At 40.1% G+C, this 20416-nt stretch overlaps 1 protein-coding gene across 2 annotated transcripts in view; it reads right to left on the bottom strand.

Annotated features, from left to right (window-relative positions):
• TTLL5 (tubulin tyrosine ligase like 5) overlaps window positions 1-20416 on the bottom strand; it is a 117517-nt gene that overhangs the window by 35157 nt on the left and 61944 nt on the right. For both annotated transcript variants that reach the window (XM_079309549.1, XM_079309548.1), the window contains exon 30: window positions 13479-13633. In XM_079309549.1, coding sequence (XP_079165675.1) covers window positions 13479-13633 — 155 coding nt within the window. The remainder of the gene's footprint in view (window positions 1-13478; window positions 13634-20416) is intronic.

The raw sequence follows: 20416 nt of genomic DNA, 5'->3' as shown, positions 1-20416 counted from the left end.
ATAAAGAACTGCAAAAAAAAGACTAGAAAGGTTTGTATTTATTTATATAGCCTTATCTGGAAAAGCTAGTACTGCAGAGCGAGAATCTTCCCATTTTTTTGGACTTTGTCTTCCAGAGATCAATACCACAGAAGTGTACTGCCTTGCCAAAAGACACCATTCCAGTTTATCATAATTTTGGTCTCTTAATTTTTAAATTACACAGAATCCAGTTCCCCTTTCACTACTACTATTAGAATCTATCTGCCTCTTCACCTGAAAACAGAGCTTAGCCTCCAGCATTTTCAGTAAACCAATATCTCAACACACAAAATCAGAGAGGAGTTCGTATTACCACAAAGAAGTTCAATATTAATAGAATAAATTGAGTTACAGCATCTTATTTCCGGCAGCGAGGAGTTAAGAGAGTAAAGGGGAAATTCCCAGTGAACTGCCTTCAGCAGATACAGCAGAGTGTTGTCTGCTCCTGCTTTAAGGCTTTGAAGCCTTGGTTTAACCACCACATTTCTCTGTCTCCCTCAATCCTTACTGGAAAGATGACCCAGTCCCTCTAGACTAAGCAAGGAATTCTGGTGCACCATACATGTAAATCTCTGCCTATTTTATGTGGCCATTACAGAACAAAAGAGTAAAATGACTACAGTTATTTTGGAAGCAGTCATAAAAATGAAGAGGTGAGGAAGAAGCAATTAGAAAGGCAAAGAAAGCTGAAGTGAAATATATTTCTTCCTCTAAATAGACCCAATTAAGTGCAAGGTACTTCACTGGTATGAGACACAAGGCACTATATCTCAAATTGTAAAATAAAACAAAGCAACAGTATTGCTAATGCCCATACTCTTGGTTTAATTTATTTTATTTTATTTTTCTTCTCTCCATTCTGGCAGTGTAAAGAAGAATACAATGCACGAAGGCTGGGCCACAAGTGCTGCATAGGGCTGAGGCACTCTATCTAACAGCTGCTAAAACAGAACATCAAAGTCTCAGCTCCCTTTGAAAACCCAGCAAGCAAGAGCCACTCCTCCCCTTCAGCTTCTTTAGGAGCTGGTACATGTAACCACTTCAGCGTGTTTGGCAATTCTACAACCATTTCCAAAACAGGTGGTGCAGTGGAAAATCATGGGAGAGCCCCAAATCATTCAGTTGCCTCCTCTTCCTCAGCAGGCAGCAACACACGTGCTGACCAAGAAGGCCAGCTGGCAGAAAACAATTAAGCATTGAGAACAAGAAATATGCAATTAAACTCTGAAACTACTGAAAAGGCTCAGGCCTATCTTGGTAAACTGGGTCAACAAAAAATCTTTCTCCAGGAAACTGATACATGTGATGACAGACAAAGTCTGTCATTAGAGGAAGATGAGTAAAAGGATGTTAAGATAATTATATTGTACAGTAGCAAGAGATGAGACAGCATATTTTAAAACACAGTTCCCAGACTTGTCCAGTACTCATTGAAAGATCCCTCTCTGTCAGATCCTGTCTGAGGAAGATGTTCAAAAGTTGCACAAAACTTGATCACCCATTGCCTGAAATACTTTTCATGAGATTTCTGTCTACTCACAACTCTAGGATACAAGGTAGAGACTGTAAGCACTAGTTTTGTTTGCAACACCTAGGAAAAAAGCTTTTAAATTACCTCCATGTGACCACGCACCTATATTTGTGATGTTTTCTCCCCCAGCATGGACAGAAAAGTCTATGATGATGTGCCAGCTCTGCTGCCCATCCCAACTGCATACTATACCCATCTTTTCCCCTTGGGGTTTGAGTATAGGTATCTAGGGATGGTGCTGCTTCCTTAGAGATGAAATTTTGCTGGATTCATTAATGACAGATTTTGGGAAAGCCTTTCAATTGATAGGTCTTTTTGGACTGTATATGGGGGTTGAATATTTCTACTTACTCTGAGAACCAAAAGGCAAGAGAAGGTATCTTCAGAGGAAGTGCAATAGCTTTCATTTGTGGAATTTGTGGTTAAACATGAAAAAAGTTATGCAATCCCATATTCCATTCCAACCCAATCCCTTTTTCTAGGGCCAAAATGAAATTGTTTCCTACAAGTACAGAGAAAATTGTATAATTAGTCAGAAGCTCCCAGACTCAGGAACACAGATGGGAACCATGGAATCTCTGCCCCAGGAATTCCACCAAGTGATTTGATGTAATTCTGAGCATGAACACATCAAAGATGCAGATGCTAACTCCTTAAAAGGGCAGACTAAAATACCCCAGCCACTCGTGGAAAAATGTCCTTTCAATACTTCCCTCCTACCATAGATAAGACACAAGAAAGGAAAATAAAAACAGTGTCTATCAAGAAATCTCTGTTATATGCTGCTTCTCTGTATTTGATGCCTTTGATGATGTTTCAGTAAATGTTCTAAATAGAGCAGATTCAAGAGCCACAACTGGTACATTTCAGAGAAAATTAATCTGCAGTACAGGCAGATAAGAGTCCAAACAGGCCTCCAGGACGCTTGAGGTGAATACTGAAACATTTGCAAAAAGGTTAACCTTCATGTTGTGTACTTTGTTTAAGGCTCTATAGACCAGCTGAAGAATAAGACAGTAAGCAAGACCTCACATAAAGGTAACAGTGTTAGAAAAAAATCTGAAAGTAAATGACACAAGCAGTTGGTACCTGGTTTTGCTACTGAACAATATATATCATGAACACTCACATAAGTGAGATTTTGACAAACAATACACAAACAACTATGCCTTGCATAGCAACAAGTACAAAAATTCACAATTCATAGTGTTACATGATATCAGGAGTACAGGTAATTTCAGAGCAAAATATGTAAACAGCAAAATACCCAGCTCCATAGTTCTTTTCCCTTTCACAGAAATGCTTCTCAGTAATGTCTACCCTCATATTCAGGACTTGCAAATGGTTTAGAGAACATAGAACGTTAATTTTTGGTTCTTTTATATTTAGAAAATATCAATAGACAAAACCTCTGTACTACATGAACCATAGTTTGTCCCCTACACCTCAAAATAACCTAGAAATTGATGTATAATTTTTGTTCTCTTTATAATGGAGGATACTTTCATATTTAAATCATTAACGTTATTATCAGCAGCAGAAAAGTAGGATTTCAGAAACAAATAAAAACATGACTCTGACCTTTGAAAAAGACAAAATCAGTTATGCAAACAATGTACTAAACAGAAAAACAAAATATTTAAATGACTAAAGATGGATTTGATCCAAGTTTCTTGAAATATACCAGAATAATCCAACTACTAAAACTGGGTTTTCGAAATTATTTTATCAGTATCTATTATTTTACCTAATACTTTTAAATGTATTATATGTGCTTACTTATAGAAATTAAAATAAAAAATTAAAATATTTGTGAACTTTGATAAGAGACAAGTTATTATTCCCATTGATTTTTTTAGCAAAATTAATTCCACATTAAAACACATCTCCTCCTTGAGGTTTTTCAGCTTTGAAGAAAGATAAGCAAATTGTCAATATGCAAAACCAAACTCTATGAAAGATAGCTGTTCCAAAAAATCTTAACTGGCAGCCTTTGTTGGAATTTCCTAAGGGATAAGTCTAAACTTCCTTGACTTTCTGGTAAGGAATTTTGAAAACAGAAGGTTGGGGGATCACTGACAGTAGAAACCTAAATCTCACTCTTCTGGAGAATATCTTGGACATATTATATGCAGTTTCTTACTGGAAAGGGATGTGTTCATCAAAGCACCTTAACAACAGCAAAGTCTATGAAGAATCACTTTTGGGGCTGAGTTTTTGGGCCTGTGCTTAAATCTCTCACAAACTGTTCAATTTACTGCTTCCTTCACAAAAGATGAGACTGTTCTCTTTGTCATGTTGACTGCCTGAATCAGAAAGCCTTTAATTGTTGCTCAAATTATGATCCATCCAAAGATAATTACAGAAGCCAGAATCTTTAGCATCATGAGACTGTCAAAGAATCACACCCAAGTGTCTAGCAGAGCTAAGATCAGAAATTTATTGAACAGAACATTCTAACAAGTTATTTCAAGCTTTTTCTAACACCACAGCTTGAGAAGTTTCAGGAAACTGCAATGGGAAGTGTAAGTCACTCCACTAAGGGGTATATGGTCTTTAATAAGTAATGAAAAATTCTCATTTAAAATTGAGAATTAGACTGTGAAAAGTTTTTCTGAACTAAGTACCACTAGCAAGAAACAGAATTCCTAAACTTACTCCATTTCAAATCTCCGCATCTTCAAGTTTTCAAAATGTTAAATGAAGATAAGCTGACACCTCTTTACCCACCAGCATCTTTATCCAAATAGAAAAAAAAGAAACAGATGGTCCATACTTGAGATTTCCTCCTCCTTTTCAGACAGTCTACCAAACATGAACATTTTCTCAGCTGAATTTTGAGAGGATTCAAATTTTCAGCACTGAAGACATTCATGCCCCAACTTGGCTACATTCTTCACAGAGAAGATTCTGGTTTTTTTTCCAGAAGCAAGCAAATAAAGAAATCTTTATGCATACAAAAGGTTTGGACCAAGAATGCCACAGCTCTTTTGCTTTAAAGGATGAATCTTGCCCAGGCAAAGTATCCCTGACAGACAACTGCCAACAGTATGTGCAGCACTGCCAGATCTTCTCTGACTAACTTTTCAGTTAAGTCCCATGTGCCAGAGAGCAGAAAGATAGAAAGGGGAGTAGAAGACATGTACTGAGCCAGATGCAATCTGAAAGTCAAGCAAGGAAGCCAAGCAACACAGAATCATAGAATGTTCTGAGTTGGAAGGGACTCACAAGGATCACTGACATCCAGCTCCTGGCTGTGCACAGGACACCCCAAGAGTCACACTGTGTGCCCAAGAGTACAGTTCAAACACTGGCAGGCTCCTCACTTCCCTGGGGAGCCTGTTCACATGTTCAACCATCCAACAGAGCTCTCTTAGTTTTAAATTCCTTTTACTAAAGGTTGTTGTCTCAATGCCAGTTTTAAATAGATTTGAATCAGCCTGGCTGGCCTGGCATCTCCCCACCTGGTTTGCTGTGAACAATTCTTGGATAAGAAATATTCATAAAAATGCCATGTGTGCAATAGGAGAGTGTCTGGAAACTGATATCTTTTAAAACTACCTAGCTTTTTTGCTTACTCTCCCCAGCCTTTTCTTTTTTTTTTTTTTTTTTGGTAAGAACGTATCTTTCAACTACTGTTACAAAATTAAATCCTAGAAATAACTGCTTGTAACAAATTATTCTTGACATTTCCATCCTGACACTGTACAGTCCAACCTTAACAGTGCATTTAAAAATTCTTATAATTTGCACTGGTTCTGGACAATCCAGTAACAAGCTTTTGTGGGTGAGCTTTCTTGCTCATTACCAACCAAAGTCCTCTTCCCCAGAGTTTGGTCAAACTACTCAATGGCTTATAGTATCCAGTGTTGGGTAGAGACTAAAAAAGTACTAGTAAACAAAAATGTTCCTCATTATTATAAGCCACACTATTCCCTAAACAAAAGGTTGGTGCTCCACAGTGGAGTTCTAGTTGCTGCATCTTCTTCATATTATACAATATACCTACCCCTAGGACCTACTGAACAGGATCACCAAGCAAGGCTGCCACCACATACACAGGGGAACTGAAATCATACTGACTTGTTCACATTTTTTTTCCCTTCCCCTTTTTTTAAAAGACATTCTTGTTAAAGATGGATCCCTGCATGGTTCACAAACAGCTGCTGCTTGATACCTGCAGCCCAGAAAACCCCAGAGAATAACAGACTGACATAGAGCCAACAGCATGCAATTTGCAAACTCTGGTGTCAGCTACAAAACTTTACCAGTCAGAGACCTTGGGGAAATTAGGTGAAATCAGAATCTTCACAGGAAATGCCAACTAACATTTCCAGGGGCAGGAAAGGGGTTTCTCCATGCTTTCACAGGGATTTCCCATTTATATCAGAGTACAAAACACCAAAAAGAAGATTGCTCATCCTGAGGAAGCCAAGCTAAAGCATGACCTTGGTCTGGATGGAAAATATGAATGTGCATTGCTGGTGGAAAGTTCCCTGCACAATGGAAGATAGCTCCAAAACAAAGCCTAGTAGGGAGGAAAACTCTTTGGCCCCTTTTGCTACCTCCTGCTCTGGCGTTTGTACTTGGTCACTGAAACCCTTAACTCAACTGAGCTTGATTCCAGGCCCTTTGGCTGCTGACTTTGTAGGGCTGTCCAGGGACTGCCCCACAGGAGGGCTGCCTTCTGGAAGTCTTTCTACATGGAACTCAGATCACACCCTACTCCCAGCATTGGGCAGGCTCACTGGGATAGCAGTACAATCCCAATTCAATTTCTCTTCCTCAGCTGTACAACACCAATGTCTTCAACACAGCTGTTCAAGACCTTTGCTCTCATGAGTAACCAAACTTCCCTTCTCACACTACCCACTACACCTCCATTTTATTGAAGTGAAAATGTACATGGCAAAACTTGGAAATCTCCAAAATATTCACAATGACTTCAACTTCAGGACAGTCCAAGAGAGCGTGAGGCAAATGAAGGAAAAGTCACTAACCATATATTGTCTTTCATAAGCCTGGCTTACAAAGGGGATTTCCATTTCTACAAAGCAGCATTCTGTATGTCTGATAGGGAGGATACAGAACATGCAGCCCCAAGAATTCAGAGTGCCTCACTGTAACACACAAGAATAGCACAGTTCAAAGATGGGCCCACTCAATCCCTCTGTTCTTAGGCCAGATGGACCTGCCCTAAGATCAATGCCAAAAAGGACATTCTTCTGGGAAACTTCCCAATGCCCTTCTCAGCTGCACAACTGTGAACTAATTCCAAAAGTTATGGCATGGTAGCACAGCTTTCATTTATACTCCACTACGTGCAAGGTAAATCAATGGATAAAATTTGAGATCCTTGTGTGAGGAAGAGTCACAGATGGATAAAAATATTGTTAAAGGAATCAGGAAAGGGGAAAAACCAGACATTCGTGGGATTCCCTGACAGCTCTGTGCAGAAGGAAGGGCTGGGCTGGAAAAAACAGGGCCTCAGGTTCCTGCCAAGCTGTCTGAGGCCCGTCCTTTCCAAATAGCTCAAAGAAACAGCCAAGGCTCCCCTGTAACCCTTTCAGAACTCCTTTAGAGAGGAAGGCTGCTGGAGCCAGAGCCACTCCTACACAGCACCAGAATATAGAGTACCCTCATTCCTACAAGAATGTAAGAGCAGAGTAGATCTCCCCCAGGAGAACAACAAGCACATTAACCCTCTGAAAACCACTCTGGAAAACAACTATTTTAATGGTGAATGGGAGGTTTAAATAAATGCAGAGGAAAGGGAGATAAGATGGTCATTTTGCAACATGAAATGTCTAGAACTGATACAGTGTACTTCAAAGACCTCCGAGATCAGGGATAACTGGGGGAACAGTATGAGTCAAGTAGTGCAAGACACTAGAAGATTTCAACTTGTTCCATATTGAATGAGGTGTCTGATAGAACAGAAAAGATCAAGCAACTTCCATTACAGACAACAAAATCCACCAGTGCAGGAAGACTTGCCTAGCAAGGAATGGGGAAAGGAAAAAAAAAAATTCCTGAAAAAATGAACTTCTTATACCTGTTGCTCAGTTCGACATTTACTATAAAAGAAAAACAACTGCATATTAATAAAAAACTCAGTGTTTAGCATGGTCAGAAGCCAACAAGATATTGCTATATGTAAGTTGAGATAGAAATTAGAGATACCTTAGTGTTATTTACATGAAACTAATGCTTTACCCCTTCTTGATGTACTCTTTTAATTTCTTGTCATCTCCATAAAGACAGCCAGACGATTATTAGAGGGCCAGGAAGATTTCCATTTAGAATTTGAAAAGAATGGAACTGTTTAGCTTAGGAGAGACAAACAAGAAGGGACATGATGATAGAGAATAAATAGTGCAGAAAAACAAATTAAGCATTTCTGTTTGCCTTCATTTGATCTTGTTACAGAGGTACAGAGGTAAGGTACAGAAACTTTTGGCAAAATTTGGGAAAAAATTAAAAAAGAAACTTTAGCATAATATGCACCACCTGTGGAACACAACACTACAACAATGGGACTACATTCTTTGCAGAAGATAAAATAGATGATAATAACAATATCCACACACTACACTATGCAGAACAAAGTATTGCAAGAACAACATGCCAGGAGTTAGCACACAGGGCAAAATCTATCTCCCTCTCAGAAAGGGAATTTCCCTGCTGCCCATCAGAACATTTTCTGTACTGATGGTGGTAGAGATAGTTGCTCTGAAGCTGAGGATGAAAGAATTGAAGAGATGAGCAGCCCAGTCCAGGATAGCAAATCCTGTTTACATTAGGGTAAGGTCAGTTTGTGAAGGCAGCTGAAAAGAGGAAACCCAAAATCATTATGCAGTATTGGTTTGGGAGAAGGCAGGAGACCCCTGTTGCTCCACTCCACCTATCAACAATGGGCTGCTTGCTCTCCACAGTATGCTCTAGGGAATAAAGACCCTCATTTCTCCTCTGGAAGTCATGCAATGCAAAAGAAGCCTGGTCCCGCTCCAATTTTGAGAGTTATTTGCAGAAAATGTATTTGCCCAAGGCCAGCAGACAGAGGCAATGCAGGCACTGTGCCCCTGAGCTCAGCCAGGGCCCATCCAGGGGAGGCAGCAGGCTGCAGCTCCAGCAATGGCTCCAGCAGCAGCTGAGTGCAGCGGCCACACTGGCGCAGCTCCCCTGCTGCCCTGCTCTGCCCCGCTGGGAGGCCCCAGCTCTCGCCTCCAGCTACAGCACTGGCTCCTATGGTCTCCCTGCATGCAGCACAAACCTCCTTTGCCTCTGGAAAGGGTCCTGTGATTAATCTCACTTATTACCTCGGCAAAGTAACAGCGCGGGGGCTGCCAGCCAAGTCCGACTCAACAGCGTCTGGGGAGCCGAGGCTGCAGGGCCAGGCTCAGACTGTCTGGGCAAGTCACGAGCTTTCTGCCTTTCCTCTCCTGCAGCCAGACAGAGCCAAGGCCTAGCTGTGGGAAGCAGGGATCCTTGAGGACTGTGCCAATCCATGGTGCTGAGGCCCAGAGTGATTTCCAAGCAGGATGGAGAGCAATTGGCCCTGACAACACAAGTTTCCTTAATGCGACCAATATATATATAGAAAAAAAATACAAGACTAGCCATGTATTTCTGAAGTTTAAGTCAGCCAATTCGCTTCCACACTTAACAAGTTGTCACTGGTGACCCTGGGAGACGTGTGGGAAAAAAAAAAAAAAGAACAAAAGGTAAGAGGCTGTTGAGGCAACAGTTACAGGCACAAATACACATAGGGAGAAGAAGAACATGCACAAACTGGAAACAGGGTGGCTTGCAAAAACGTACAGCTATCCAGGTAGTAGTCCTAATTTTAACCTGCCCTCCTCAAACCTCCTCTGAGCTGGAATTAATAAACCCCAAATTCAGGGCTCTCAGAAATGCTGCCTCTCAAGGACCACAGGTTGAATCACCATGACAAAGCTACTGAGGCAAAGCAGACAGAGGTCACAGAAAAATCACTGAACCCACACTCAAAAAAGAAATGGAATTAATTCAGGCATTAAGGTAAAGAGAAAAGAGAAGAAAGAGGCACTCTGGGGAACGAGGAACAGATGCAGTTGTGCTAGCAGAGGGTTGGACTCAGTGCTGTTGGGCTGCTGCTGCTCTGGCACTTCTGTAGTGCTCAGCCAGGGAGATGTTAAGGTCATTGCAGTTTGCTCAAACTGAACTGAGGGCCTACTGTGTAACACTCAGTGCTTGCTGCTTTCTTCCTTCATTTCCCCCACAGGCATCAGTGTAGAAGAGCCTCCAAGTTACCTTACACCCAGATGCTGTGCAAACAAATAGCTCTGAACACTTGGCAAATGCAGCACAGGAGAGCAGCCAGGTAGCCTCCCCTTTGCAAGAAACCAACTAGAAGGAATCTTTCTTGCTAGTTTTGGTCCAGGTCTTAGAGATTCAGTGACCTGTGGAGCCCAAGAGGATGAAATCCACTGTCCTTTTCAACACATAGTGGCATAGAAGCTGCAAATTCCAGTGCCAGAAATGTCTAGTAACCTCCATCTACTGTCCTTGCAGCCAGGGATTATGCAGCTATTTGCCAACAGGTACTTCAGAGCTAGTTTATGTTCTGAATGAACAAGTTTCATTCTGTTAAACACTTGATTTTTTACTTTATTAAGAAACCAATAATTTTTTCAGGAGAATGCTTCTTCAAGAGCAGCTCTAATATGGTGTTAGCTTCAGTTGACTAGTAATTTCACTGGATAATGAGGAATCACTTTCATGGTTGTGGTCCTTGGATTACATTACTAAAACTGTGACAAAAATTACATATGGTAATCTTTAATAACTCTACTACAAAACATTCTGCCTTTACAGCAGAATGTGAAGGAGTAACAATCCTGCCCAATGGACTGAGTGAGAAGCTGAGACAGGGCACTGAGACAGGGTTAGGATTAAAGAAGGAGAGAACAGATTTGGCATAACTTCACTGATATACAGAGGACAACAAAGGCAGGTCTGCAGCAAATGTGTTAGAGGTTGAGTCATGTCACAGTAGTCAGAAGTAATGCCACATACAACTTGGAACATTTCACCTCTTGTGCAGCTCTGTAGGCTTGTCTGAGGTGCAGCAACAGGCTAGGCCACCATTTGAGTGGAAACAGTGGCAATGCTTATAGAAAGTGGCAAAAAAAAAAAATCTCAAAATGCACAGCAGTGTAGATTTATATAAGAGCATTTTAACAGATCTAGAATAGTCCTCTGTCTCAGTATTCCAAACCCAAGACCTCCTTTGCCTTTTGGCAAGCAGACTACTAATTTGGCACCTTATCTCATGCAAAGAAAAGGAATCAACAAAATAAAGATACATTTGAGATACATTTGGATAAATCAGTAGTGAGAGTGTAGGAATTAAAGGGGCAAGGTGATTTGTCTAAAAGAATAGCCTGAATCCTACAGCTTTGCAAGCATCAAACAAAATTTTCTAATGAACTTAGAACTCAAATTAACTTAAAGCAGCATTAAAATGGCTTACATTTACCACAGAGCCATACAAAAACTGTGAGGATTGCACTTCAGAGACAGATATCTGAACTGGAGCTAAGTGCAAGCCAGATAAGAGACCCATTCACAGAATATTTCCATCCTTGCTGAATTCTGCAACTGATAGACAAGAATCTCAGTGGAACAAAAAAAAGGAAGCTTTTCTTCAGTCATCCAGCACTGAGCACAGGCTGACACCCATCAGATGACCCTCTATGAATTGCTTGCACCAATGTAACAAATCAAGTAGCAAAAAAGGCATTTACAATACAAGATAGCCATCTCCATAGATCACGACCTTGATATTCCTTTTGGAATTCTCTCCTTAAACGCAAATTCACAGATGAAGTAAACCAGCACTGCCTCAAGATTTTTTTTTTCATTTTCAGATATACACAAAACTCTTAACGCCCAGTATTTTGCCTATTCAATAAAAGCATCCATGAAGGTAAAATAATTCAATAGGGAGTCTTAAGGCATCTTCCTGACTCTTGTTCTGAGGATAAAAACAGAGCAACTGAAGTAATGAAAGACTAAATGATTCATAAAAGGTTGGAAGATGGAATCTTCTATCAGTTGTTACTAGAAAAGTCTGAACTATTTTCAGATTGCTGTACAAAATAAAACAGAAGCTTTAACTAAAGGCATTAAACTATGCACACAATGCTAGATGAGGCACTGCCCTGGAAGTCATTCAGAGTGTTCTGGGCATTAATGGTGGGGTTTACAGCTCTGTCTGTGAGCCCATGCAAAGGTGCAAACAGAGCTGGAAAGGGAATGGAAGTTCTAGGACAGCCTGCATGCTGCTCTCCCAGGCATGTAGGAGGGGAAAGCAGTTTACACCTGTTGGATAGGTTCTTTATTTAGACTAGGTAATAGCTTGCCTGGATGGGGTCCAAGAGCACAATCACCACCACTTCTCTCAATAACTTTAAACCCCTGAGGCAAACATTGTGCTGGAACAGAAACAGGCCAGGAATTCATTTCTCACATTCCTCTTCTTTAGGCATGAAAAGTAGTGACTGATGAAATAAGAGCAATTTTACTTGAGCTTTCCAAAACCCACCACAATCTTTCTATTGAAGGACCCATTTGGGAAAGGATCACCATTCAGATCACATGCCTTCTACACTGTGTTTCTCCCTCTCTCACTTCCCTCCATTTTCCAGTAGCATTCAGGCACCAGTGATAAAAATCAATATTTTCATGTACACAGTGCTTTCCAGACCTGGACTCATGTCTTGGAGAAGCTCTACTTTATTATTCTATTTTAAAAGACAAAAATGAACACCTTGGCAAAGAAATCAATATTCTTTACTGGAGTGGCAAAGGAAGAAACTCAAATCACCAGCAGACTTGGCCTTGTATTCCAGCCTGCTTACTGCAGCAAGTTTTCCTTGTTCTTAGCTTCCAAGATTCAGACTCCTGCAAGTAAATCTTGCTGCTCTTTGAATCACAGAAAGAATGGTTTTACTGCAGAATCAGTCCCTTGCCCTGATTCCCAAGAGTGTATAAGCTGCAAATATAAATTCCAATGCCCAAAATTAATATAGAATAATAAAGAAGATATCTGGAAAAGAAACTCTGATAAACACTTCTCTATCTTTCAACAATCTAAACTTGATATTCTAGAAAAAAAGCATGAATATGAGGATTTAGTGGAAATTTTTGCAGCATCAGGTCTAAGCTTGCATTCTGCATATATGTCTCAATGCCAGTAAACCTAAACTTACAGATGCAGGGATGGGAAATGATAAAGAAAAAACAGACATTTCCCTCTCATTTACAATGTTCACCTGTGCCCTTTGCACCAGAAATCTGACAGCTCTGGAAACATAGCTATTTTCATCAGGCTAGTTTCTAAGCCTGAGAGGAACCATTACTAAGACCTTAGAATCAAAGAATTGTTTATGCTGGAAAAGATCCTCCTTTTAAGATCCTCAAATCCAGCTGTTAATCTTAAAATTACCAAGTCCACCATTAAAACATGTCCCTAAGTACCACATCTACACGTTTTAAAAACCCTCCAGTGACTCCACCACCTCCCTGGTGGCCTGTTCCAATACCATTCACCTTTTGGTGAATAAATTTTTCTTAATATCTAAACTTCCTCTGACAAAACTTCAACACACACCTTGCTACAACCTCCTTGGAAGGAGTTGTAAAGAGCAATATTGTGCCCTCCCCACCCACCTCCCTCCCCCAAAGACTCCTTTGCTCCAGGATAAACAACCTCAGCTCCCTTAGCTGCTTCACATAAGACTTGTACTCCAGACCCTTCACCAGCTTTGTTGCCCTTCTCTCGCTCCTGCATCTGAGCAAGAAGCCAAACACAAATTACAAATGAGCTCCTGAGTGCATTACATTCTTCTTCCAAAAAGCTAGAGCAGCAATTTTAACTTACCTGACCACTGAAGAGAGAGGTCTTTTGTCATCTCTATGAATGTCTGACTGAACAGGCAACAGCGACCCTCTTTTGATGAGTGGTGACCAGTGGCTCTGTAGGGCACCTGCATTCCCCTTGCTTATAGCTCCACTTGCCAAGTCCAGGCTTGTTAACTAAAGAGGCAAGAAAAAGAAGAAAAAAAAAAAAAAAAAAAAGAAACAAGACAAAAACAAACCCAAACCATCAGAAACAATTAAAAGCCAAGAAAAGAGAAAAAGGTATCACTAAGTAAATGGGACTGACTATGTACTAAGAGAAATGAAACTGCTAGAAAATGGAAATACTCAAATGAAAAAACATTGTGCTAGTTGCATAAAGCAGTGAGAGATGACACCAACACCTACCGTGCCTTAAATTAATTCAGGGGACAGCATGAAAATTACAACCCTTCAATTCAAAGAACAGAGGAGGAAAAGGACAAAGATGGGGAAAAAAATTCCAAAGTAAACAAGTTCCTACCATGTGAAAAATGAACTTCACATGCAATCATCAAAAGCCAGAAGCTTGTATTACATCGAGCAGAAACCAGAGTATCTCTCCAGCCATCATGAGCTGTGTCAGCAAGCCAATCATCTCCACCTCTCCTGTCTCTACCCCTAGGTTTCTGCCCACTTCTCCAAAAGTAGCCAATTTTATTTCATCCCTTCTCAGATCTATATCCTTTGCCATTCTTGCTCCTCATCTGTGTGTCATTATTCTCACACAGTCTCAGATTCTGCATTTCAGGTGTCATCCTCCTTGTCTCCTCAGTTACAGTTTCATTCTTACAGACTTCCATCACTAGCTTCCCCACTACTCCTGGACCCTGACCCACACTATCTCAGTTCTGGAACTTTCCATAGGAGTAGTTATTTGACCTGTCTTTCCACACTCCCATTCTTGGTTTCTCACATATCCTATATCCTAGCAGCTCTGGTTTTACTCCTCTCCCCAGTCCACTCCTTCTGCCAACCTCTTTGTTCATCCAGTCCTTGAATGTGGGCTGCTCACTGGACCACATTTACCACACTACCACTCCATTCATTTCTGTTCTTCCATCTGAATGGTTCTCAGTGTCCTCTCCTAAATTATGTCCAGATACAAATTCCACAGCCTCCATATCCCAGTTGTTCTCCACACCATGGCAGAACTCCTACTAATTCTGCAGTCAAGTCAGACAGATCCCCAACATAACATGGAACAGGTTACTGAAAACACAAGAGAACAGAAGCTCTAGCAGAAATACATCAGAGATGCAAATACAGAGAAATTTGGTTTAGCATCCTCAGTGTGGAAGGAACCTTCAGGAAGCTGAGAAGGTCTACCAGATCTTGCTGAGTATATTACATCTGAAGTTTTTTAAACAGTTACTCTGCAACTCAGCTTCAAAAAAATTCTGAATTCCAAGTTGCTATTTCAAAGCATGGGAGATTAAAAGATTTAAAAGAAAAGTTCTGTAAGTATTAAAATGCACAAAATATTTTTTTAATGCAGCCTTTACCTTGCCTGAAGCGTTATGAAAAATTAACAATAAGCACAGAAAACATTAATCCAAATGAACAAAGTTTCAGAACCCTATAAGCAATTCAAAATCTTACAGTGAGACATTATCAGGCAAGCTTACTAATAGGTAGTGTTATCCACCTTAAACAGAAAACAGTATTAGGTGTCATTTTGGTGCCTCTACCTCACCCTTACTATTGCTGTGTTCTGTAGAATTTAATTAAAATTTTAAGCATCTTCATTGCAGTAACAGAAAGCTTCAAATCAGATTTAGTTCTGATTGTGCCAGGCACTATACAAATACCTAACAATGACAGCTGCTGGTCACAAAGAATTTATTGTCTGAAAAGAAGGAAGAATGGTAAATTATGCAAACACAGAAGGCAACATGGTAAATAAAATAGGTTATATGCAATTCTTAGCTTGTCAGCAACAGTGATCACAACTTTGCTAACACATCCAACGTGTGATATGAAGATGACTTCATCCAATTTTCTATCATCATCTTGATGCCAAGAACCATTTAGTCTGACAAATGACCACCTCAATCCTACTCTGTTACTGTGACATGCTTTCCTCTTTAATTATCATTGTATCAATGTATCATTACTTACTTGAAAGCTGTCTTTTTAAGCAGGTGAGAAAACAGCTTAGCATGGGTAATAGCAACATTTCACACATTCCAGATAGACAGGTGTTAAAACTACAGCAGGATCAAAAACAGGCAAAGGATTCAGAAAGAGAGAGAGAACACCACCCAGAATACAAGGTTTAGCTGCACCCAGCCCACCCAGACAGGTGTTACTGCTTGTTACTGTGCCATGTTTTGAGACATTTCAGCAGCTATAATTAGCTGGCCAGGATGTTGCTTGGGAGGATTACTGAGGCACCCCCAACACATCTGGGCTCAGCAGTGGCTTCATTTTCTAGTCTTCCTGTGTATCTGATGGAACTGCATTCTTCTCTTTACAGAGGCAAATCAGCAGCAAATCAGTTGGTACTTTGGGGTAAAAGGTAAAGCACCTGGACCAAAATATCCATATAGAAGAGCTTGTAGTTTCAAAAATAGTACTAATGGAGCAAAACCAAACAAATAAAAAAATCTGTCCAAAGCCAAGAAAGGCTAGTGGGGCTCAACAGAGAAGGTGGTTATAGGTGTAGATCTGTAAGAATTAAGTTAGTTTTCAAACTGAATTGCAACAAGATGGGTTCAAACTCTCCTGCTTGGTACATTTCCTGTTTTTCATTAGCAGTGATGGAGTACTTTTCCTGACACTAGCAGGAGACCTGTATGGGCTGCACTGAACACTTCAAACATCCTAATTTTCAAACATCTCCTGTCACCTCTACACAGTGTTTGTGGACCATGTAAAAGGCAAGACAATACACAGCTAATATATCTCATGATAGAAAGATTCATAAAGTTTTGCTACAATTTTTAAACTGACTATAACAGCAAAGATGTCAGAAGCTGCAAGCAACATGCTGACTGAAGACCAGACACAGTGAATCCCCACAAACTCTCAGAGAAGGAAAAGAACCCACTTGATGTACTCCTATTTATGATATAACATGAAAAAATGGGGGAAGGGGAGAAGAAAATGTGGGTTGTCACAGCCATATCAATAGAGACCTGTGTTAGAAACAGTACATATATATACTTGTATATTTAGTTCAATATAAGGCTAATACGCAAAAAGACAAATTATTGCACAATACATTTATTTTTACTTTAAAATGTTACAAGGTAGTTTATGACTGCAATACACTTGCCTTGCCAACAGAGACAGAAGCTTAAAAGAACTGATTTCTGTGGTCACACCTTAGTCAGAGAAAGTTATTTTTGAAGAAACTTTATGACTGAAAGCAAGGCCACAACACAGAATATACCCAAAGTGCTGAATATAGGAGTTGAGGGGTTTGTTTTTGTTAATATGCTTTAAAGATTCAATAAGAAATACGAATTCTGCAAGTACAGATAGGAATAAACTTCAGGATAGAATTTGCTTCCAATTAATAGCAGCCTACAGACAAAGATCCATTGTATAGTACTTCTAAGAAATTACAAGCAAAAGTGAGAAAAAGAGCTTAATATCTTTCACTTTTCTGATCTACATTATACTAGTCCTTCAAGAGTTTCCCACTATCATATTCAATAATCTTTTTTCTGTAATAAAGTTAACATTTTCTTTTTTATCTTCTCTAATGGTTGGCATAAACTAGAGCCACCAATTTTAACAATCAGAAAAAGAAAATAATAATGAGTGCTGAAGATCAGCCTCCATGGATTCAGAAAAAGCCTCATGAAAGCCCGAGTGCTTCTCTTCCTAGCTTGCAGGAGTAAACCAGGGTGAACAGGGGCACATCACCACTAGAAATTGTTACTCTGCCCCTCTTGGCAGGCAGTGAAAAAATGACTGAAATTTTCATTACCAGCATCCTGAACAGCAGATCCAAAATTTCAATCATCAACATGCTACAACAAGAAATACACTACAAATTGCCTACTTGATCCATTTCAGTTGGCAGTTTTAGCCCTTTTATGGCAGAAGCCAGTCATATCTTGTTGCCCAAAAAGTGGTAGAGATTGGAGATATACAAAGATCATTTCTCTTGGAGCCACACTACATCCTCCACAGTTCACACATCTCACATTTCCATTTGGATCTTTCTGACTGCTGAGGAGGCAAAGGGGTCCAGAGTTCAAGCTATATTTCACATGTCAATCCTAAAAGATATGCCAAAAAAATGCAGTAACCATAGGCCTACTTGTCTCTTCCAAAAGAAACTTCCAAATGATAAAATTTTCACAGTCAGAAACAGGAGGAGACAAGGTTTTCAGCACAATGCACCCTATTAAAGGTCACAAAGGCATATATGAATAAGCTGTTTACTGAGAAACCTTTTTGTTTAAAGAAGGATTGGACAAGGATCATGATAAGATACATGTAAGATCACTACTCCTCTGCCTTAGGATCAGACCAGAATCCTTAAATTTTGATGAGTCAGACAGAACATGATGATACTGTATCACCAGCTCAAAGAGGGTTCATTCCAGCCAAAAACTGAAAATGTGCAAAATGTTTAATTATTTGTAGTGCATTCTCCTTTGCCTTTCAATCTATTTTTACCCATATGCTCTGTAAGCATATGTATCCATAAGTTTATCCAGTTTGACTCCTTCAACACCCTTCACTCAATCCCTAATTCTCTATTTTATAACTTAGTGCTCATCCAGCAATGCCAGCATTATCCAATAGCTTACAAATGAAATGTGCTTTTTCTTTCATTATCTGGCTTTCATAATCAAGTATTTTCACTTGTCAAACACAGATACCCCCCTAAGGCTTTCAAGAGCTGTAAAATCTTTAACACAAGGGAAGAGCTAAGAATTTGCCATGTGGAAGGGGAAAAAAGAAAGAAATTTTGCTGTATTCTTTCAGTTATTTTTCTTCCTTCAGCGATGACTGACTAGATATTATAACATAAATACTCACTGTTAACCTGCCCTCTCCCTAGCCTGTGTTGCATTTACCTGGCTTTAACACAGAGCTCCCAGGTACATCTGGGATCCAGCAGCACAGGCTACCATGACTTGGCCTAACACAGCTTCCTGTCTGATAGGTCTGTCAGTAATACTGGAAATAGTCCAGCTGCCTTGCCTTCCTTAATGCACTGAGATACTGGAATCCAATAGGCTATGCCAGTATGGAGGGGAAAAAAAGGAAAAAAATCTTAAAAAAAAAAAAAGATCTTAATCTGCCTCTTAAGAAGGAAAGGAAACCCCAAATCCCAAATACACACACATACAAAACCACTATCTGAACAGAGTAACAAAATGTAGCATCACAAATTCCATAAGCAAATCGTGTAATACAAACAGATTTTTTTCTAGAACCACCTTTCTGTTACCCAGGCCATCTTGCTGACCTCACCCCATACTTAAGCACCTTCTTTTTATGTCCTGATTTGGATTTGCAGTAACAACTAGCCAGGAGGGAAGAGCCAGGGCTAACAGGCAGGGAAGTGTGAAATCTGTGTGTGTACCAAGGCTGATCTGGCCAAAGGCCTGTGACATTCCTTCTTTGCTCTCTGAGCTTACCAGCTTACAGGATATACATATGCATACAGAGCACAAGTGTTCCAAGTCTCCAGAAGAAGTTCCAGACAAAGACCTGCCAAAGACATTCCTGGGAAACCTGACAAACTTGCAAATTCCTTTGTAGTATCTCCAGCATATGCATCCATTTAACAATGAAAAAAGAAAACCCAAGTAAATGCTGCTGCTGTGGATGGTTGAACTCCCCCTCTTCCTTCTCCTGAAAAAAATCAGGCTTTCAATTAGACACACTCTGCCTCAAAACTTCCAGTGGGAGTGATTTTTACAAGGCATAATCCTGCCAAAAGTTTGATGATCAGGGTGTAATCTTTCCCATAATATGAGACCTAGCCACTCCGCCTGGCCTGTTTAGTGACTATCTGCAGATGTTGCTGCATCATAACAAAACCCTCTGCTTCTATTCCCTGCAGAGCCTCAGAGCAGGAGTTCAACATGAGCAGAAACTACAGTGATATTTTCACTTCTTACAACCTCAGCTGAGACCAACTGGTTACATTACTGCTGCTGCTACAAACCAGTAGCAATGAAAGTAATTCCAGCTTCTGTGTAAACAGCTTGAGTGAGGAGAAGATGGGGACCTGCAGCAGTGCAGAGGTGTGTGAAAGAGGAAAAATGTCCTTCAGAGGTGATCACCTGCTTCTTGCTCCTCTTACTAACTACACTAAGATGCCTTTTTTCTTTATACTTCTCATTCTCTCCATTAGTAGAAGAGTAAAAACCAAAGAAACGGTCACATAAAGAAACTACAATTAAGACTTGGATAAAAAGGGTTCAGTCAAACCAAGGGATCTTCACTGAAAAAAACCCAAAACTCCTCAATGGGTAAAACAGCCTCACCAAATTTCTCTAAGTATTTGCTGCACCCTAAATTTAATGTTCTTGTTGTGCTTTTCAGGTCTAGACAGGAAAGAGCTGGTGCCCACTGGGACCTGCATTTGGCAGACTGGCAGTTTGCTCTACAGAGGATAAGGCAGGTGAGGGTACCACACTGTGTAACTAAGACAGCTAAATGAGGAGTGGTGTAGCCTCCAATATTGTTGTAGCTGATGTTAAGATGAAGCCCTCTATTTTGGGATTCCCATAGCATATACAGGTTCTCTCTGGGAAACTGCAAAACACTTCATTCGATTCTTTCTCACTCCCTCTCCCTGGCCCTAAGGTTTAATAAACTCATGTGCTTCTTGCTTATTTCTACTTTCTGTCTAAATGAAAAATGTAGAATAAGAAAAGTGTCCTATCCTCCACTGGACCTGTCAGTATGTTTGCAGGAATCCTGGTGCTGGATCTTGGGCAC

This window comes from Erithacus rubecula (assembly GCF_903797595.1).
Source record: "Erithacus rubecula genome assembly, chromosome: 6".
NCBI lineage: Eukaryota > Metazoa > Chordata > Aves > Passeriformes > Muscicapidae > Erithacus > Erithacus rubecula.
This window is presented reverse-complemented; position numbering and strand designations above follow the sequence as displayed.